The 20,051-nt window shown below is 32.0% G+C and overlaps 2 protein-coding genes across 3 annotated transcripts in view; both read right to left on the bottom strand.

Annotated features, from left to right (window-relative positions):
- LOC116776594 (probable multidrug resistance-associated protein lethal(2)03659) overlaps nt 1-13,567 on the bottom strand; it is a 40,730-nt gene extending 27,163 nt beyond the window's left edge. The window contains exon 1 of one of the 2 annotated variants that reach the window (XM_061525514.1): nt 13,408-13,567. The gene's annotated coding sequence lies outside the window, so the exon portion shown is untranslated. The remainder of the gene's footprint in view (nt 1-13,407) is intronic. The other variant, XM_061525515.1, reaches the window with a different exon arrangement.
- Nucleotides 13,568-13,820: 253 nt separating this feature from the next.
- On the bottom strand, nt 13,821-19,981 carry LOC116776648 (uncharacterized). Its single transcript, XM_032669888.2, has 6 exons — nt 19,825-19,981; nt 19,199-19,285; nt 17,008-18,291; nt 16,759-16,929; nt 16,125-16,285; nt 13,821-15,282 (listed from the first exon to the last, which is right to left on the bottom strand). The coding sequence occupies exons 2-6, from the start codon at nt 19,271-19,273 to the stop codon at nt 15,114-15,116; spliced, it is 1,860 nt and encodes a 619-aa protein (XP_032525779.2). The 5' UTR covers nt 19,274-19,285; nt 19,825-19,981; the 3' UTR covers nt 13,821-15,113.
- Nucleotides 19,982-20,051: the final 70 nt, after the last annotated feature.

Here is a 20,051-nt window from a genome sequence, read left to right as displayed (position 1 = left end):
TACAACTGATAACCGCTACATAGTTAGAGGTGCTTCAAACGGGTTAAAAATAGGTTAAAGGTATCGATAATTTTTCATATTAATTAATGTTATCGAAGTTTCAAAGAAATTTTTTTTGGAAGTTTAATAAATATAACCTTGGGTGGGAACGAGTTTAGGAATCGTGTGCGTGGAAGGTGACAAACTATACCAGTCATGCATCACGTATTCCACCCCTGATGATGTACAGCCCCTGGGTGATTCATTACTAAGATGTGATTCGGAAGTATGAAGGCATAAGAAATAAATGTATTCGCAACAATTTCCAGGTGAATTTAAACGAACAATTGGCGATCTTCTGGAATTTGGTTAAGGATTTAACAACAAAAAAGTACTAATAATAATGAGATCTAAGATTTTCGCTTGTTTTATTCATTTAAATGAAACTAATATATTTCGGATATACTACGAGAGATCTTGCCTGCCCGTGATGACGGTTGCTGAAAAGTAACCGAAACGTCGGGATTACGTAGTTTTTTAAAATAATAAAATCCACGTAGTATATCCGAAATATATTAGTTTCATTTAAAAGTACTAATAATGTTTTAAGTATATGATATTCCGATAGTAATAACAATCGATAGATTTTCGTAAGATGTAGCGTATATTTAAAAAAAATCAAGATTTTATCTCTTATCATTCGTTGTCATTCTTCAACTGTTGACTTAAAATGTTTAGATTTATCTGTTAAGTAGATATAAGTATTAACACAATATAGTATGTGCTAAAAAGAAAACATTGAAACGCTAACAGAACTACAATTAAGCACTTTTTGTTGGAACTTGAGAGATCGCTGATCATGCTCCTTACTACCGGTGTGCACGGTGACATCAACACGGACAGTATCAAGGTATAAGCTCGCATCAACGTCAATCAAAGAATTGGTACTGTCCGTCACATCGTAAGTACTCCGGGTCTATCGAGATTTGATATTAGTCATGTCCCGTCTAATGATCTAGGGAGGGCGCTAAATAATGTATTTAATAAATTATTCCACCACAAAGATGTCACCAGCTGAGTCTTTGTTATAAGATAAAAATAATAAAAAAAAAATCTTTATAGTATTTATAGCGTCTAATGATACTCGTCTGTCAATTTAGACTCTTACAAAACAGATTCTTGATGTCCTCGTCACACATAGAATATGTTTTGCTAAATCTTTTCATTATAAACGACTTTTCTTTTTTCTTTGTTTTAACTTAGTCTTATGCTCTTTAAGAAAAGCTTTCGTAACATGATTTAAATACATTTTTGTCCTCTTATTCTCTAGTTTTGAAATAGGACACAAAATAATTAAAAAATATATCTGATACATCGGAATAACTTTTGTGGAAGTTATTTGAAAAGACCAGCCGACAGGACAGGAGTACTTTTATGTCCAAGATGTCATTGCCATTACAAGCTGGTGAGGTAAAGGATCTTGATAATCTCCGTGGATTTCTATAATGAAGACTTTTATTCCAACAAATACAAATAATTAAATTAAATATATTTTTTATTTAGAATTAAGCGATTATTCTGAACATATTGATGTTGTACGATCTGTTTGGACAACTGTCAAGCAACTGTTAGAAAACTGACAGTTATTTAAGACGTTTATACACGTAAGACAAAGTCTTAGAGCACATACATTAAAAAAAAATTGTAGTTGAATTATCATATTTTCATTAGTTTCGGGACATTTTTCTTAAGATTCTTTTGACTTTTTAGTATCCGACTTCGAAAGGGTAGGTCATGAATGTAATAGGCCAAATAATGTTATAGGCCAAACTGTTTATGACTTGTTCTTCGAATAGCATAACTCCACTAACAATGCCACGAGTGTACGCGGTGCGTTCATTGACATGTTTTTTCACGTAATTCTCCTAAACTATTTATCCAGACAATTCTTTTACGTTTCTTCGAACAGTTGGGTTAAGAATGGAGGAACCAATTTCATATTAGCCATCAATAATTGCATGTTAATTAAGACTTTCGTGAGTATTCACTGAAATAAAATATATTTTGGGATGTTCTACACGTTTTTGATTGTTTTAAACTAAATACTCCCGAGGTTTGGGTTACTTTGCATCAACCGAGATTACGAGCTGACGAGATGTAAATGAGAGACATTTCAGTTTAAAATAACATAAAACGAGTAGTAGGTGCATTCGAAAATTATAGTTTTATTTCAATCAATAACTGGAGCTTCCTCGTAATTACAACTTGAATTTGAAGTTTAAAATATTTATATCAGGAGTTAAAGGACCTATTTGGATTAAGCCAAATTTCTTTAGATTTCACTAACAGTTCTGAACCTGACTTGTTACATCACCAGCTCATTAAACTGGATTAAAGTAACTAAGTTTAGTCTCGTCTCCCCGTGGTCACGGTTGCTGCAAGCTAACCGAAACGTCGGGAGTATGTTCGAAAAATATTAGTTTTATTTAAATGAATATTCGCGAAACTCTTAGATGTCATTAAATTAACTAATGTTTATATCACTATCATATTTTTACATAAAATATCTTAGTTAATTTTATAATGAAAAATAAGTAGTATTTTCAACAATCCTCTTACTATGTGTTAGCATCGTCTAACTCAAAACAGACAGTTTACAGTGCACTCATAAATCGCACACGAGCATCAACATGGGCATAATAAGTAATAAGACGTTGCAAACTAGTGATAAAGGTTATCTACAATTGAAACACTCACCCAAGTATGGCTTAAAGTTTATGTTAATGTCGATGGAATTGATAGTTTTTATCGATAATCGATATACGATTATCGAGTGGAATCATTATCGAGAGCTCTTTGCTGATAAATCTTTAATAACATATCAAGTAGTTACAAACTACACTTGTACCATCAAGATTAAAGATATTTTTAATGCAAAAAAGGAAATATTACATAAACTGTCGTCAGGTTACTCCAGCTCGGACATGAGCTGGCTTAACCGGGGAAGTACCATCCTCTCACAGAAGATCGTCGTGAAGTAGTCTTTAATGGCTGCATTTCGTCCGATGAGTGAGCAAGACGGTTGCCCTTTCTCTTTCCCACCCTTTCCTCTCCCTCTAACACAATCAAGGTCGGCAACGCATCCGCAACATTTCTTATGTTGCTGATGTCCATGGGCGACAGTGACTACCTTCCATCAAGTAGGCCGTCTGCTCATTTGCCACCTTTAGCATAAAAAAGAACGAAACTAACATCTATATGCCTAACCAAAGTTTGCTGTATCCTACTGAGTACAAAGCGTCTCCCGTCTTTCGTTCAATATGAGACGAAACTTCTCGTCATTCCATGGATTCACCGTGAGGGTGCCGGGTCCATGATGCAGGGAGAGGAGCTTCAAGAGTGCCTGGGACTTGCGACCCGGGTGTAGGTTTAAGGAGCCTCATATGAATACTATAATTTTGAAGATCAACAAGTTAGCATTTTCTTTTTGGATATCGATCTAACAAAAAGAATTTTTTTTTTACTTTAAAACTTATAAAATAATATCTGTCTGTTCAAAAATATAAATTTATCCCAACTTTTGTTTCCTTATATTATTTTTATTGTATTTTAATAAATAACTTTGTAAATAGTTCAATGTTAGACAGCATATGAAGCTATTTGTGGCCTTGGAGATAAGCCTCACATTGTCTATGATTCATTACATACATACACTCATACATAAAAACAGATGCAAATAATATTTAAATATATATACATATATTAATATATAAAATACATTTGTTTTTATATTATTTATATATATATATATGGTTTTAAATCCAGCATAATTGTAGCAATTTAAAATGTTACATATAACGAAAGGAATTCTCTTCCTCCACTTCCTGTCTATCTGTAAGTCTAACTTCCGGTTTCCAGTCTAACTTATCTTGTGTATACAAACTTTACACACGTCCAATAAATAATATTCGTATAGATTTTATTCCAGTAATAAAGACAAATAAATGAGTTCATAAATGTTGCCAATCTATTTAGATTTTGAAATTTATATTAGCTAGTTCTTGCCCGCGACTCCTCGTGATTATTAGAGAAGTGTTCTGTATGTACAGTGTGTTAAAACAGTACATATAGTAACCTATTTCACAGGCTTTTCATTTTAAATAACCTAGATACAGACTGCGGCGCCATCTGCCGGGATGATTAGTGAATCTAAACCATCTTATGCGCCACACAAACACCAAAAAAATATATGCAAATCGCTCCAGCCGTTTAGGATTTCAGTGACATACACACGTACAGTAGAATTATATATATATATATATATATATATAAGGACTAGCATGTGACTGATCAACAGAATATATGAGGCGGTAAGTACTAATGATTTTGAACCTTCTCGTCCTTCGCTATGTACATAGGTAGAGAGAGGAGCTTGGACGGTGGAGGTGAGCGTTTAACGCGCGTTAGTTAGGGTCCCCTTAAACCTACACCTGGGTTTCAAGTCAGGGCACTGTTGAAGCTCCTCTCCCTGAATCATGGACCCGGCACCCGCGCGGTGAGTCCTCCATGACGAGACCTTTCATCTCATCGTATTATAAGACCTTCAACTACATATTATCAATATTTGTTTTAACCTCTACTTTAAGTTTATATAACAGTGAATATTTTGGTTATCTTTTGAAGTTTTGATAGACCAATGCATTTTAACACCTTAACACCAGTTGGCGGCATCAACACGAACAGTCTTCCATTTATCATTCACACTATTGTGTGCGATTTATGCTTCAAATACTCTAAACTGTCTGTGTAATGTGATTATACAAACTCGTGGTTAGAGAGCAGTGTCATTTATTCGTAATTAACAAGTTTTATGAACGATCAATTCATTTTTATTATAGAAACTTCATCGCATTGGGTTCAGTTTTTTTTTTGATACTGCGTCTTAAAATTAAGAAAAATAATGGTATCATGCAAATTTAGTGAGTTCAAGGACCTCCAAAAGTCAAGTTCAAACTAAGACTAAAGTCATTGACCCGGACGGTATTTCGCTAATGGGCTTTGCACTTTCAATTTCATTATGAATAGTTTACAGGGTTATTTTGAAGCTAATATAAATACATATATATAATTTGAGTTCTTAATATATTTATATAAGTTTCATTAATATCTCTATATTACTATATTTTTCAGTTAAAATATGTCCCACATCCATGGAGATACATCTCCAGACTGAATACGTATAGTTTTAGTCTTTCATTCATCTTAGCAAATTATAGTGTATTGACTGAACTAATATGACGCGCCCAACTAGTCTTTTGATTGAGATGTGTGAGGGAAATAACTGTGACTTGTATGCAGACATATCGGTGGACTAGTCGCGTGATAAATCCGAATAATGTTGAATGTACGGAGCTAGCGCACTGTACGAACTTTTTGTCCAACTCTTAGTACGACAACTAATTGTAAAACTAACACTTTAGCAACTACGATCTGCACAGAAATTATATCAATGTAGATATGAACGAACAACTGTAAACTGTCCGTTTTAAGTCTACGCAAACTCGTGTTAAGTTAATGTTTATCTGTCAAGTTCATAGATCAAAAAGTTAGCTGGGATTTATCTATAATAATAATCAAATTCAAACAAATAAATATAGAATAACAATATTCAGGACTATGTTTTCAATTCCTCCGGCCATCTCATCACGTTCGCTCTCGCATATATGAATACTGAAATTGTTTCCCAGCTTAGTCCGTCTGAATTTTTTAATACATATAATAAGTCCTCCTCAAAAACTCTTGATGGAAAATTACATCAAAATAGTTTTAATAAAAGGTATAAGACGCAGACTATTCATTTATTAGGATGAAGTTAATACATCCAAACACGAACGTCAGAATCATAACCCCTCTTTTGGACCGACGTCGGTTAAATCAATTTTTTTTTGGCACATAAGAAAATTACACTCCCGTAACATTTCCAGTATCTGTAACCTGATGTCTGTAGTTTGAGGAAGCTGTCTCAAAACAACGGCAATGTTGTGAGAAAACGAAATGTCTTCACAAACAGCACTATTATGTTTCTTTATACATGTATTAAAAAATTTGTTTTACTTAAAAATTAAGTCTTAAAATATAATATTAGTTCTTAAAGCTGTGCAAACATATAAAAAAATGGTTTATAGAAGTTATTTAAACAGTTGTAGTGTTAGCGAAGTCTCCACAGAGTATATCGCTGGCAACTATTTAATATATATCATATACACATTATAAAATTTCACTCTCAACATTACATAACGCAACGCGAATGAAGTCACGGCTATAATCTAGTCTTACAAAGGTGTTTTATGTATCCGCTTATAATATATGTGTCATTTATGTTTGTTTGTGAGTATACTTATATATAACATTGTATATTATATATATATTTAGGAAACACACATTTAATTTGAACCGAACCTTAAAATTGCCGAACGCACCCGAAGTGACGTTAAAGCGATGACGTCTGGTTTGCTCAATTTTACGCGGGAAAGTATTTTGTTGATGTGACTTGTGTCTTTGTAAATTGAATTTAACTTATTTAAGGTGTTTTCATTTAATAATAACGAGTTTGTTCTAGTTAAAATTACTGGCTTTATAAGACAACTTTATTTTTTTTTATAATTTTGTTAGAAACCTAAATATATATATATTTACAAATCTTTCATATATGACAAAGAATTGTAAATTGTAAGCACATGATGAAACACTATTGTTATGAGCTGAATTTGGGGCCAGCTGATGAAACGCTACATCCTGAATGGGAGTACAATAAAGAGCATTTCTTTTTTGAAGCCGGTCACTAACTTATGATTGGGTAACATAACTTCAACGAAACTGAAGTTTTGTAGGATACTACTTATTTTTTTGTTATTAATTCCAATCTCACTTTGATGATTGATCTCGTCTGTCCTTCACGGTTGCTGTAAAGGAACCGAAATAACCGATCACGGAGACTTCGAATCATAGTTTCATTTTAATGGGCACACCCCAAAATCTTTGTTAGTAATACAGCCTCGCAATAATTAAGTAAAAAAATAATCACACCTATCCCGTGGCAAGTGAATTTGACTTCCAATTGTTACCAGTAAGAGAATTCAATGAAAAATTGTCAGCGATATTTTTCATAGAATATTGTTGAAATTGTAAACAATAACAGTAACTTATTTAAATAAATGAAGCATTGTTGTTTGAAACAAGACACGGACTATGTTACATTAGTTATGTAGTCGAGTTTTTTTATTGGAATATTGTATAACCTTAGTAGGTGTGCTGGTCGTACTGACATACAGATAGTTGGACGTTTTCTCGTTCACTATAAGTACTTCGCTGTGATTTTATTAATGAAGACGTGTAACTGGCTGTTTTTAGTTGTATTACTGGTGATAAGGATATATATTTAGGTAAAGATGTGGTAACCTGAAGGTTAAAAGACCCGCCTCTCATACGTGAGGTGCGGGTTGAAACCTGGCAAGTACCATTATGATCTTTTCCGAGTCATATGTACTTTCTAAGACTATTTAGACACCACTGACGGACGGTGAAGGAAAACATCGTGAGGAAACCTGGACTTATAATTTCAAATTATAAGATTGAAATCGCCAACCCGTCTTGAGCAAGCGTGGTGATTAATGCTCTAACCTTCTCCATGTGAGAAGAGGCCTTTGCTCAGCAGTGAGCTCCTATAGGCTGATAATGAGGTTAGGTTGCAAAGAAAATAAAAAGATTGGGTGGGCCGTATTGATTGAGTCGAAGTTAAATAGGCCCGAAGGCCTTGGTTTGGACCGCTCTGACGTAGATTAATAAATGAAAAACGTGAAACGCTTCGTACGTAGTAACGATGCTAACATGTGGTAGTCACGCTAAATAAATATATCATTTTCCGTTGCCGTTTCTTGGAATCCTGGAATCCACTGCGATAAATGGAAAATTAAACTCATTATATGCTTATTTCTCTGTAATCTATACTGTGTCATAAAAATGGCGTATCTTACAATCAAACGCTTATTGTTTTAAAGTTAACCTAAAACACGAAGATTAATATGGTAATTTTAATTCTATCATATAATGTATATATTAATACATTAATAATTACAGTACCAATGCATCTCATACACGGTACACGTTTTATGAAACACTGTCGAACTGTCCGTGTTTTGTTAGAGGACTCTTAGTTGTGATACCTTTAAACATTTGTGAATACGAGCCTTATCTGACAAATATGAGTGTGTCGAATCGCTTCGGTTTAGTTCATAGTGACATAGTAGCAGACAGTTCGTGGCAACCTGACCTAAACTAACTATTTTATGGCTATTTATAACTGAGAGCAATTTAATATAATAATTAAAAAAAAAAAACAGTTTTATGACGATAATATTATAATTTAATTCTTTTCTGATTCCAAATTATTTGATGGGCAAATTGTTTTTTTCTTCTGGCAACAAGTTTTTTAATGTCTGTATGATGGTCTAACCGAATTTATGTCATTGAGGTCGTCGCTGTTCGCGCTTGAGTACGTGGGTAATTTCCCGAACGCAAATAGGTACACAGTTCATTAGAGACGTATCACTTAAGCATGCATAGCGTCTTGCGACTACCAATATTGACAAAATTTTAAAAGGTAAGTTAATGAAAAAGCAATAAGTTTATAAAAATATTATGCGGCCCCCTAATGTATTTAGTCATTTTTATTGGCCCTAGATCCTATTAATTGTGGACATCCCTGACCTGCGTTAATACTACGATGTGACAAGTTTTATGAACGGAAAACTTTTAACTCTCCGTATGCAGTGTGATCCGAACGTGTTGTAAGCCTACCGACGAACAAGTACTTTCGCGAAACCCAACGCAAATTGCGATAGTATTGAACATAGTAATATAAAACGTATCTCAATGAAATGAACAGAACAACAAGGATATACTACAGGAAAACATACCAATTTTATAATAGTGCCAGCGGTGAAAGGAGGAAAAATTTATTAAAAGTAGGACTGTTTGTATATGACCCAAGGATTTCAGTAGCTAAGTCTATGCCAGAAATAAAACCTGCCAAGTATCAAACAAGCACATAACAGATTTCCATAAAAGTATTGACTCGTCGCGATATCTCCGGAACCATAAGGAGTAGAGACATGAAATTTTGGTAGGAATATTCCTTTGGCCGAGTAGAGGTCAGTTAAGATCGGATTTTATGTCATTCCCTCCACAAGGGGTGTTCCGGGGTCGTCAACAATTACAAAATATATACATATATGTACAACAACGTATTTAGATGAAAATTTTATATCACGTGATTTTTTATCTCAAGGTTAACTTAAATATAATGAATCTTATTTAAACATAAATAAATAGTTCTTTAAACCAGTTAATGTTGACACTGAACGAGATTACAACTCTTTTACACTACACATACAATTATTTAGGGCGAGTAGGCACTGTGAGGTTGTATGTGACGCGACTAAAGCGAGGTCATTATTGATCACATTTAAATGACAATGAACGGCCAAATTTGAATAACTTTTAAGTGATGTAAAAAAATTAACTTCAATTGATATGTATTTGTGATGATTAATATTATTTTTTTTCGTAAACTAAACGTAATTTTTTATTGTAGTATTAATTATTATTATTATTATATATAGTTTTTTTTTAATAATCATATTGTAATAAACAATAAATCAATTATAATTATATAGTTCATAATTAAATATTATTTTCTCTACATCAGGAAGTTATTTTTCTAATGTATTTGATAATTTATTGCCGAATTCGACCACTCCTTCATATTTGGGTCAGGCGTGTGACAGATGTGACATTTTTTCAGCTTGCAACATTTTCATAGACAAACGTCAATCAATTTTTATCATGTCATATTACAACACATATATTTAGGTTAAGTTAATGCTAGATTTTTTTTCTATCGGATATAATAATGTATACCTAAATTGTATTTAATTGTCACTTTTTTTAATTAAGCTATCAAACCTTATTTTAACTTAATCAGATCCATATAACCTGGCAAGTGATAAAGATCAATTAATGCGAAACTAAATACGATGTCTATTTTAAGGTTTGTCACAAAAAAAAGGTTTTTTATAGTGTACTAAATAGACGGTCGTTAAGGAAGTGATTTGTATTCGCTTCTAAAGTTTGGTTCATTCTTAAGTACAATTGATCTTAAAGTAGCAAAGGAATTCACTGATATATTATTTAATATAGTGCAATAAGTATATGCATGAATGTTTGTTGCCTTTCCGTGCATAAACTACTAAACGGATACCAATAAAACTCTACAGTTATGTAGTTTTGACATCAGAATAAGACGTACATATAATGTAGGCATCTGTTATTGAGTTCCCGCGGGATAACATATGTCTGTATAGCGAGTGAAGTCACGAGACTATATATATAGATCACATAGGCTAATATAATGTCTACTACAGCAAGATCCTAGGGCTCTCAGACCTTCCTTTTTTCTGGTGGACAAAACATCCATAACAGGTTAGTATTAGCGTATTCAGCAAACGTAAATTCCCAAGTACCAGTGAAAATTGTACAAACTTTACTTATAGTTTTAAGTGTGATTTTTATGTACTCGTATTTTGTTGGAGACATCGTAAACAATTCCAAGTGAATACTGCAACACACCTTCTGTCAGCAGTATTTTTTTGACGGACACTTTAGATACAGACAGGAAAAATAACAAAAAATCTACAATCGTTTGAACAATTAGGAGATAGTAAATCATTTAATTATTATGCAAGCGTTCATTGGACAAATTGGATGGCAGTTTTAATGAAGCGGCATTAAAATTATAGTCCATCAGTAAATAAGCAAGATCTTGCTGCCTTGGGATCTTGGACTATATCGTTAGAACGTACTTTGTACATTGGATCCAATTCCGAAATCCACGGACATAGCCGCGGGCAAAAACGAGTTCTAAATATAAGTATAATTCTAGTGCAACTTAAATAATATCAATTACGTATAAAGACATGAATTGTGACAATGTTATTTATTAGATAACACGTATGTAGTTTTAAAGGCGGATATTAAAGCCTTAACAAAGATATACATATAGGCTCTCTTTTTTGTATTATCACAAAAACTTAGTATTTTCTCCAAACTGTTAGTATTCAGTTCGGCAATGTAAAATTTAGGTGAGGTTACAATTGCCTCACAAGTTATATCTGCACACCCTATACGAGGAAAATTTACGAACGAAGAACTGTAAACTGTCCGTATGTAGTTCGATACTGCAAAATTGTAGTACGAACAGTTTTTTATTCTTCGTCCTAATGTGTAGATTTCTGGCAATTAGGAAGTTATCATCATCATCAGCCTATCGCTGTCCACTTCTGAGAAGAGGCCTCTTCTCACATGAACAGGTGAGAGCATTAATCACCGCGTTTGCTCAAGACGGTTTTGCGATTTTAAAATTTTAAATTATACAACCAGGTTTCCTCACGACGTTTATTTCACCTTCTGTCAGTTCTGTCTAAATACTCTTAGAGAGTACATAATAACTTTGATTTTTTTCATTATTAATATATATATATGTATATGTATTATTTAATATTAATTGAAGTAGATTCTATTTATATATAAAATTCTTAGTTATTTTGGTATTCTATATGTTACGTTTGTTGAGAATAATTAACACGTTCCTCGTAAAATTTATTAAAATTAATTTAAATTTGTTATATCATATATGAAGATTATATTAAATTATTTATATCTATTTAATATATACTATAAACATGAGTCTTAACTAAATACTTTGAATTTAACATAACACATGCATTAATCTATCAATACTTGTACGAGATTTATTCTATCTAAAGAGTAAGAGCACGTATACGCTCTCACTGTAAGTAATATCGTGAACGTCTTCACACTAACATTAAAAACATTTAATATTTTTTGTATGTTCACTTAAATTAAAATGTTATAGGAATGGCAAACTGGATACTGTACGGTTTTAGTTTGTACGAACTTGTTGCACGTATGGTTTACGACGTGAACTCAGTATTCGCATTTGTTTACATCTCATCAGATACAGCCAACTGTAAATACTTCGCAACACATTAAAAGTTAAGAGGTCAACTAGAAGGATTTATAAAGTAGAAATGAAAATTTCTCTAAGTTTAAAAACAAAAACATATGTTATTTAATGCCAATGTGTGAAACTAGTTATATATTACTGCTTTGCTTGACCAAACCGAAGTTTAAAATAATGAAATTAGTTTGTTTTTTCGTAATATTTAACGCAATTTAAACATATCTCACATTGACGTATATTATAAGTTTTGTCATTTTTAAATTAAAATTACTTAAAATATGAAAAATCTTATTCATTTCCTTAACTTTTCCTTCACAATTTTATAGTTCGGTCATCTAAATAGCAATACGTAACGCTACACATTAAACCTAAAATTTTGAACTTTTTTTTAAAGACATGTAACGATAATTTTGAAATTATTAAATTTAAATGACACACAGACAAACATTATTTTATTTTACATATAGTTACAAAGATAAGAAGATAATTATAGGTTAAATATAAGCAAATACCTAATACCTATTTATAATTGTTATGTATAAATGCAAGTAATTATTCTCGGTGACACGGCATTTGTAGCTAGAATGACATTTGAATGATATGTAATTATTTTTTTTAATTCGTAAACATTCAGGTCCAAAACAAACTGACCTCACATTTAGTAGGAGTTACTAAAATTACTTTGGACTTATTTGAAGGAAGTATTAGCTTTGAATCTATTAAAATTATATATAAAAAAAATATAATATCTTAGTTTCCCTGATTTCGCAAAATTATGCAATACATACAACATTTTTAAATGAAAAAAACATTTTCATTTCAATTGGTTTACAAAGTTATATATAATCAATTGTTAAGTTCAGTGTTCTGATAACATGCTTCTCTAAAATAAAATTCAAAATTAGTTTTTTTTTCCGAATAGCCGAAGAATACCAGAACAAATAAAAAAAAAAACAGGAAGAAAAGTTTTTTTCATATCTCGCTGCTGAGTAATTGTATCGAACAAACATCCACGCCTTGCAATAACTTATACACATTTTAATACATAAAAAGCTATTATAACAGAAAATATATAACAAATGTAAGAATTAATATTTGTAATGTTTTTTACTTGATTTAAATATATATATATAGTCGAAATGAGAAATCGTTATGCAATCGAGTCTCTTCTAACATCAGATTCCTTGGTTATAATTGACCAAAATAATCTTCACGATAACTGACCCTGCTGTCGTAAACGTAAACGATACTTTGTTTTTCAGTTCATCATCTTAAATTCAAGTCCACCAAATTATTATAACAAATACTCTAAATCTAATAAAACTTACCGTGATAAAATCTTCAATATTACTATTTATAAATTATAACTGACCACAGCACAAATTTTAATATATTTTTTATTTAAAGCGGGAAAATATCACTTATTATACAACTATCATCAACGAACGGTTGATTCGTACTAAATCATAGTTATACGAGGACTGGCAGAGTTGAGTTGAACTCAATCAAGTTTGAAGTTAGACGTCAGTGTTGCCATGACAAAATACTTTTGACGTTTGTGAACTTTTAGCGGGAAAATTTTTAAGCTAAAATATATCAAGCCCTAGTAGAAATTAATAGAAAATATTTTTCATATCTAACATTACAAATCACTGTCAGAAAATAAGAAACATAATATAAACCAAATATACGATTAAAATACAAAAATATACATTTTTTTTTAAAATAATAACACCATTATTTATTTACAAATAATTTTATTCATAATATTTTATACAGACAATCGACAAACCACGGGCGTACATATAAAAACTTTTTGGCATACTATAGTTAATCGTACCAGCAACAAAATCAATAGCAAAAAAAAAAAGCGTAATTTACATGCCATCAGTTAATTTTATCTTTAACTGCATTTTAAATTATTTACAAAACGAAATTCTAACAAATGTCACAAATAAAAAAATCTGACATTGGCAAAATATTCCGAGAGACCAGTGCGAGTGAAGCCATAGCATAAAAAACATACCGAGCTATCAATAACTAAATTAAATTAAAAAATATACAAGTCTAAATCATTTATATGTAATATTGAATTTAATGTCCGGAATCCAACTAAGCAGCTAATATCATCATGATTTACGTAAAATAATTAATATATTATAATTTTTTTCGTCATAATTTTTAAGTAGTATCTCTTTAGGTTAATGCTTAAGTTGTTTAAAAAAAAAAAACAATATATATGGCAAGTTCCTTCATTGCTGTCTAAGTTCAATTGTCAGACAAATCCTTCTTCAGTTGTTTCCTACAAGTTTGAACGGTCAGATTATATACAGACACATTATTTTCATATACAAAACTTCACATAGATTAGTGAACGTAACCGACAAACTCTCTGTACGTAGTTTTTCTGACAAACTTGTATTAATACTATCAGTTTGTTGGTATGTTTTATAGTTTAATCAATTTAAAACAAAACTACTTTAAAATTTATCTCACAGTTAACTATTTTATATATATTTATATATATATATATATATATGTGTAGAGAGAGAGAGAGAGGGATAGAGATAGTTGAGTTCAAAGTAGCTTCATTTAAATGTTATCTAAAAATACAAGCATAGTTACAATAGATACATAGGTAACAATTACATAATTCTGGCTTGTATTTTTCCAACCACAGTCGGTTAAACAGGATGTAATGTATAAGTTATGTGATGACAATCTCTTAAACAAAAATGAAGGTTAATATTTATGCTACGGTTTAAATTAACTCAAATTTAATAATATATTAACTGTTCTGTGAATATTATTATATTTAGAAGTAATAGTTATTTCTCTATGTTAGTCCGAATCCTATGTTAGTTAAGATTCCTATAGGACATTCTAAAAACATATTATCCCAATATTAAAAGTACCAAATAGATATAAAGATAATAAGTCTGAAACTATTAAAATGTAACTTTTTTACGACAGACACGTCTTGATGTGATTGGTGTGTATATGGACCTCGAATCTATGCTCAGTTAGATAAACACTACGGGGTCTTGACGAGTGCCTTATTAGGAACAAATTCAATCGGTCCAATTTCTGAAGCCTCCTTTAGTGTTGAACATACACGCAACGGGGTGTGCCTACACACACTTAGTCTTGCACTCCGTCGGACTGGGGTAACTGTGTACCTGACCGGGTCTGTTGACTGACGTCTGGAAGTTAATGAAGAATATTAAAATATATATATATAATGAAAATTTACCTTAACATATATAAATTCTTAACTATACTAGAAATTTATTCCTACTTTTCTAAAACAACTCCATTATCATATATATGTATATAATTTTAACTAAATAGTCATTATTAGGTAAATTAATAATGTACTCAAAGTTACATTTATTTATATATATATATATATCTACTTATAAGTTATAAATGATACTCTCACTTGAAGAAATAAATTTCAACATAAATCCTAGACATCGTAGACTGAACACAAACGCTTTGAACATTATCTTTATACATCTGTAATGTAGGAATGTCGTTACTAAATTATGTAGAGGGATTTATTATTGGAGTTCCATGTATATGGATGTGGATGCGAGATGGCCTGAGGATTATTATATATATTATAGTTTGCGGGCAGCCTTATGTATCTCTCCACTTAAATACATAGGATTTTGAGATTCTATGGTGCTTTTACAAAATTATGATAGACAGATTATGATGTAACTTTATGATAGTGTAGGTTAGGCTACTGTTATTTCAGTAATTCCATCGATATCAGGGCATAACAGTTTTATGAGGTCTCACGTCACAGACTATAGATGTTGCTAGCCGTTGGTTAACGTCCATTGATTTAAGCCACTTAACACATTTCTTTCTGGGTCAGATTTTGAAGTCCATTCGGATAATGTAGCGTGTAAAAATTAGTATAATAAAGACTATGAAATATATGTATATACACACACACACACATTATAACATAACACACACACACACACACACACAAATAAATAAATATATATATATACACACAATTAATACTCACAACTTAGCCTGTTGTACTCCGAAACGTATGATGGTGCTCTTGAAGACACTTTTCACATCAACTAGCTTGGGGTCCATCTGTGTTTTACCGCTGGTAGGACTTATCTTCAGCTGCATAAATTTGTCAAGCAAATTGTCCAAATTGGCCTCGGCTACAGACTCCTGAAAGGTGTTACCATATCAGACAGATAGAATAAGTTTGTAACGTACAAACGGGAATTTAATTATATAGTTTGTTATACACCATAGACAATATCTATGCTTTTTTTACCACAGATACAATATAATTGAGTGAAGCGAGAGACTTATAGTGACGTCACAGGTCATTCATACACGGAGACGATCTCGGCAACCGAATGCACGAAGGTGTCTGGTTTTTTAGTTTGTTAACCCGGTTATCTTTGGTGGTGTTTGTCAAAAAACAATTATTCTGGACCACCAATTACAATTTTGGAGCCGAAGACTGAAACCCATGTCCAAAAAAACGGTTCAGTGCCGAAACGCTGAGGTCCCTCAATTTGCACAATTTTTTTCTAACAATCTCATATCTACCCGTAGCTAGGATCGTTAATTTACTTATCACTCGTAATTCCTGTACTTCCTAATCATTACATCATATATTATTCTCTTCCAACCTTCGTGCCGCTCGCTACAGCCTGTTCCCAGCAGTGTAGTGACGCGGGTAGATCTCCACGTCGCTCCTCTAGCGCCGCCCTACACTCCCAATAAGCTGCTGTGTCTGACGCACCAGGGAACTGTTCACGTATAGCGCGCAACCAACGAGCGCATTGCTCCCATTCGAAACCCTACAAATTATAGCACATTAATATTAGGTTTGTTAATAAGTCAGAAAAATATTTGTTACTTTGTTAAGCGGGTCTTACCTCTCGCAGTAGTTCTGTGAGGTCATTCAGCGCCCCAAGCAGCAGCTCGTCCTGATGATGAACCGTCCCGCACGAGGTATTGGTCTCCCTGGTATCGTTCAGGTCGACGCTGTCACTGAAGTAGCTCGCCCTCCGCCACTTGTCCACGGGAAATTCAACTTTATTCTCATTAACTGCGTCACAATTCCTATTGTTCATATTGTTGTGGAAGGATTCGTTGTCACTGTCGTGATCCAGAGCAATATTTTCTTTATCGTCATCGTCGTAAGAATCAAGTTTGCTCGCGTCGAAGTTCAAAGCCGGTTTCGGCAAGTGGTGCACGCCGAAGCACTGCAAGTGGTGGTACGACTCCACAGACTTGCCACGTCTCTGTAGCCAGGATACTAGTCTAGACTGCAATTCGTCAGGTCGTGGAGTGTTAAAGCTGTTTGGTGTTTGGAACTTCACCTTCTTCCTCTCGCTTTTCACAGCGGAGACTATTTTCTCCTTGCTATCACAGTCAGCGTCTTCGTTTATGTCTTCCAAGTGAGTTTTGTCAATCTTTTCACCGATGGAAGCCCATTTGTGGACGCATTTTGGTAGCTCGCTCTTACGGATCCTCTTGAAATGTACCGCTGATATGGACCGCCTAACTGGCACCTGTTTCTCAAACGTGGTGTGCCTCCTGCTGGTAATCATTTTAGAATCCTTGATGACTTTGTTCAGATAACCTGGATCCGTGTGTAGTTTCAACACATTGTTCACCGTCTCTTTCTGTATTATTTTCGGTTTATATAATCTATCAAACACAGATTCTCTCTTATTAGTCACCGGTTCGTTTTTACCTTCATTTTTCATAGTTTTTTTGCTGTCATTTGTAATATTTTTTGCTGTTTTTTGCTGTTTAGCGTCTCCAGCTTTCTGCACAGTAATCTTAGGTATTTTACCATCTTTGTTAAGGACGATTTCTTGGAGAGGATTTTTCTTTCTGATATTAAATTTGTTGTCATCGGTCATGTTAGGTTTGATATCATTGATACCGTCCAATTTACCTTTGATTCCATTAACTGAGCTAGTATTCTTATTTTTTGTGTGACTTATAACATTTTTGTTTGCTTTCACATAGTTCACGGTCTTATTTGTAGCTGGCTTTTTGATGGACCCATTTATATGAGCAACATTTTTGACCGCTGTAACATTTTTGGTGGGACCGTTAGTTAATTTGGTGCTTGCGACCGATGAAGATGATGACGAGCTCGTCGGTTGAACCCCACCATTATATTTCTTCAAATTGAGTTCCCGTAACTGAAAAAATTTTCATACATTTCTAATACACAGATTAATTTTAATTTATTTTATTATATAATATTCTACGCACTATAAACAATACACACATATCATGTACCAATAAAAAAATCCTTAGTACTTATATATCTCATATAAGGTATAAAAAATATATATAATTTAAATAATTATAATGTCACCAAATTAAAAAATAATATATTTGTTCATATGATAGAAGAAAAATAACAAAAAATTCAAAATACTAGTTATGTTTCTTGATATACAATTAAAAATGTCATGTTTAGTATTTAATGAGGTAAATTATTTGTTTTATATACTAAAGACATTAACAATAACTTTTAAACACTAATTTCATGAATTCCACAACTCGTCCATCGTGGCTAAGATTCAGTAGCACATATACCTAAGTACTTTGTGATACATTGACTCGGAAACCTAAATTCCACCGCTACATAGAGTATAAATGTTTATCAATTCACAATAAAATGAACAGTGTTATAACTTTTCTTGTATAATTGAAAACTAGCATAACTAAATTATTATTTTTTATATTAAAACAATCAGACAAGTCGGAATAATCATTTTTCAATTTTTAAATGCCATGTTTAATTACATGTAGTATGGATGGCACAAGTAAGGAAACGGTAACACCTTAAAAACACCTCATATATGAAGAAAATTAAATATTTTGAAAGTAAATACGAAAACTATATGAAATGAGCTAACATTAAACATATATACATATATAAGTATATAATTTTATTAACAGACAAATTTTATTATAATTAAAAGAGTATTTATATCATAATCTAAAATAGCTTAATAAGTTGTGTATGTAACCGACACCTTTATTTATATATACTTATATATATATATATATATATGTTAGACCTTTATTGTTTCTGACCTTTTCAATCCTTGCCTTCTCTCTAGCTATGCGTTCTTCACGGAGTTTACTCAATCTAGCCTCTACTGACGCCATAGCAAAAAATTACTGAAAAAATATAGTGTTTCTAGAAAATTTTCGTATATCACACTTAAATTGACTAGAAATAAACTAATTATTAATAGATATAGTAGAATTATTAGTAAACAATCTATCTGGGCAAGTCAGAGATTGTTAATTTTAAATTGTATGTCCCTAATTTTTGTCACACATCTTATTAGAGAACTGTAAATAATTTTAACGGTATTGATAAAAAAATAAGGCGACACAACTGTGTGACATAACTATGTATGATAAGAGTAAGAGACCTACCTTGTTTTATTATATTATTGCGATATTTTACCGCGAAAATTACTAAAATATAAAGACGGTTATTTTAATCAAATTGACAAGCTTTTGTTTGTTTGAAAAGTCAATTCACATGTTTATAAGTTGATCATCATAAATAAATAGATATTTCGTGAAATTTAACAAGTGAAATAAACTTTATCCCTTAAAATTTTAAAGAAGGAAATCAACAGGAAAATCAGTCTTGTTTACATTAAATTAGGTTCTGCTTATTACTTACAGTCAAATCTAATACTTACTCGATAATACTATCACAATATCACTTTATAATAACAAGCTCACAAATCTCTTGGATACATAAAGTATTTAAATTATAAATTTAAGCAGTGTTTGTAATTCAAACATGACGCTCCGTTTGAAAACTATAACGTTTTAGCTGTAACGACTGACCAAAAAGTAAAGAGTTTATACCATAATATAGAAACTGACTTTAGCTTTAAAATTCAAATTCTGCTTTGGTATTGCC

The sequence above is a fragment of the Danaus plexippus genome, chromosome 30, assembly GCF_018135715.1.
Source record: "Danaus plexippus chromosome 30, MEX_DaPlex, whole genome shotgun sequence".
Lineage (NCBI taxonomy): Eukaryota > Metazoa > Arthropoda > Insecta > Lepidoptera > Nymphalidae > Danaus > Danaus plexippus.
The sequence above is the reverse complement of the archived record's forward strand: the minus strand, read 5'-3'. Positions and strand labels throughout refer to the sequence as shown.

Bases quoted from the DNA above. Each gene is read 5' to 3' on its own strand.
- LOC116776648 (XM_032669888.2), bottom strand. From the start codon at position 19,273: ATGGCGTCAGTAGAGGCTAGATTGAGTAAACTCCGTGAAGAACGCATA. The intron at 18,292-19,198 runs GTCAGAAACAAT...AAATTTTTTCAG, and splicing joins AGAAGGCAAGGATTGAAAAG to TTACGGGAACTCAATTTGAA. The intron at 16,930-17,007 runs GTAAGACCCGCT...TATAATTTGTAG, and splicing joins TCACAGAACTACTGCGAGAG to GGTTTCGAATGGGAGCAATG.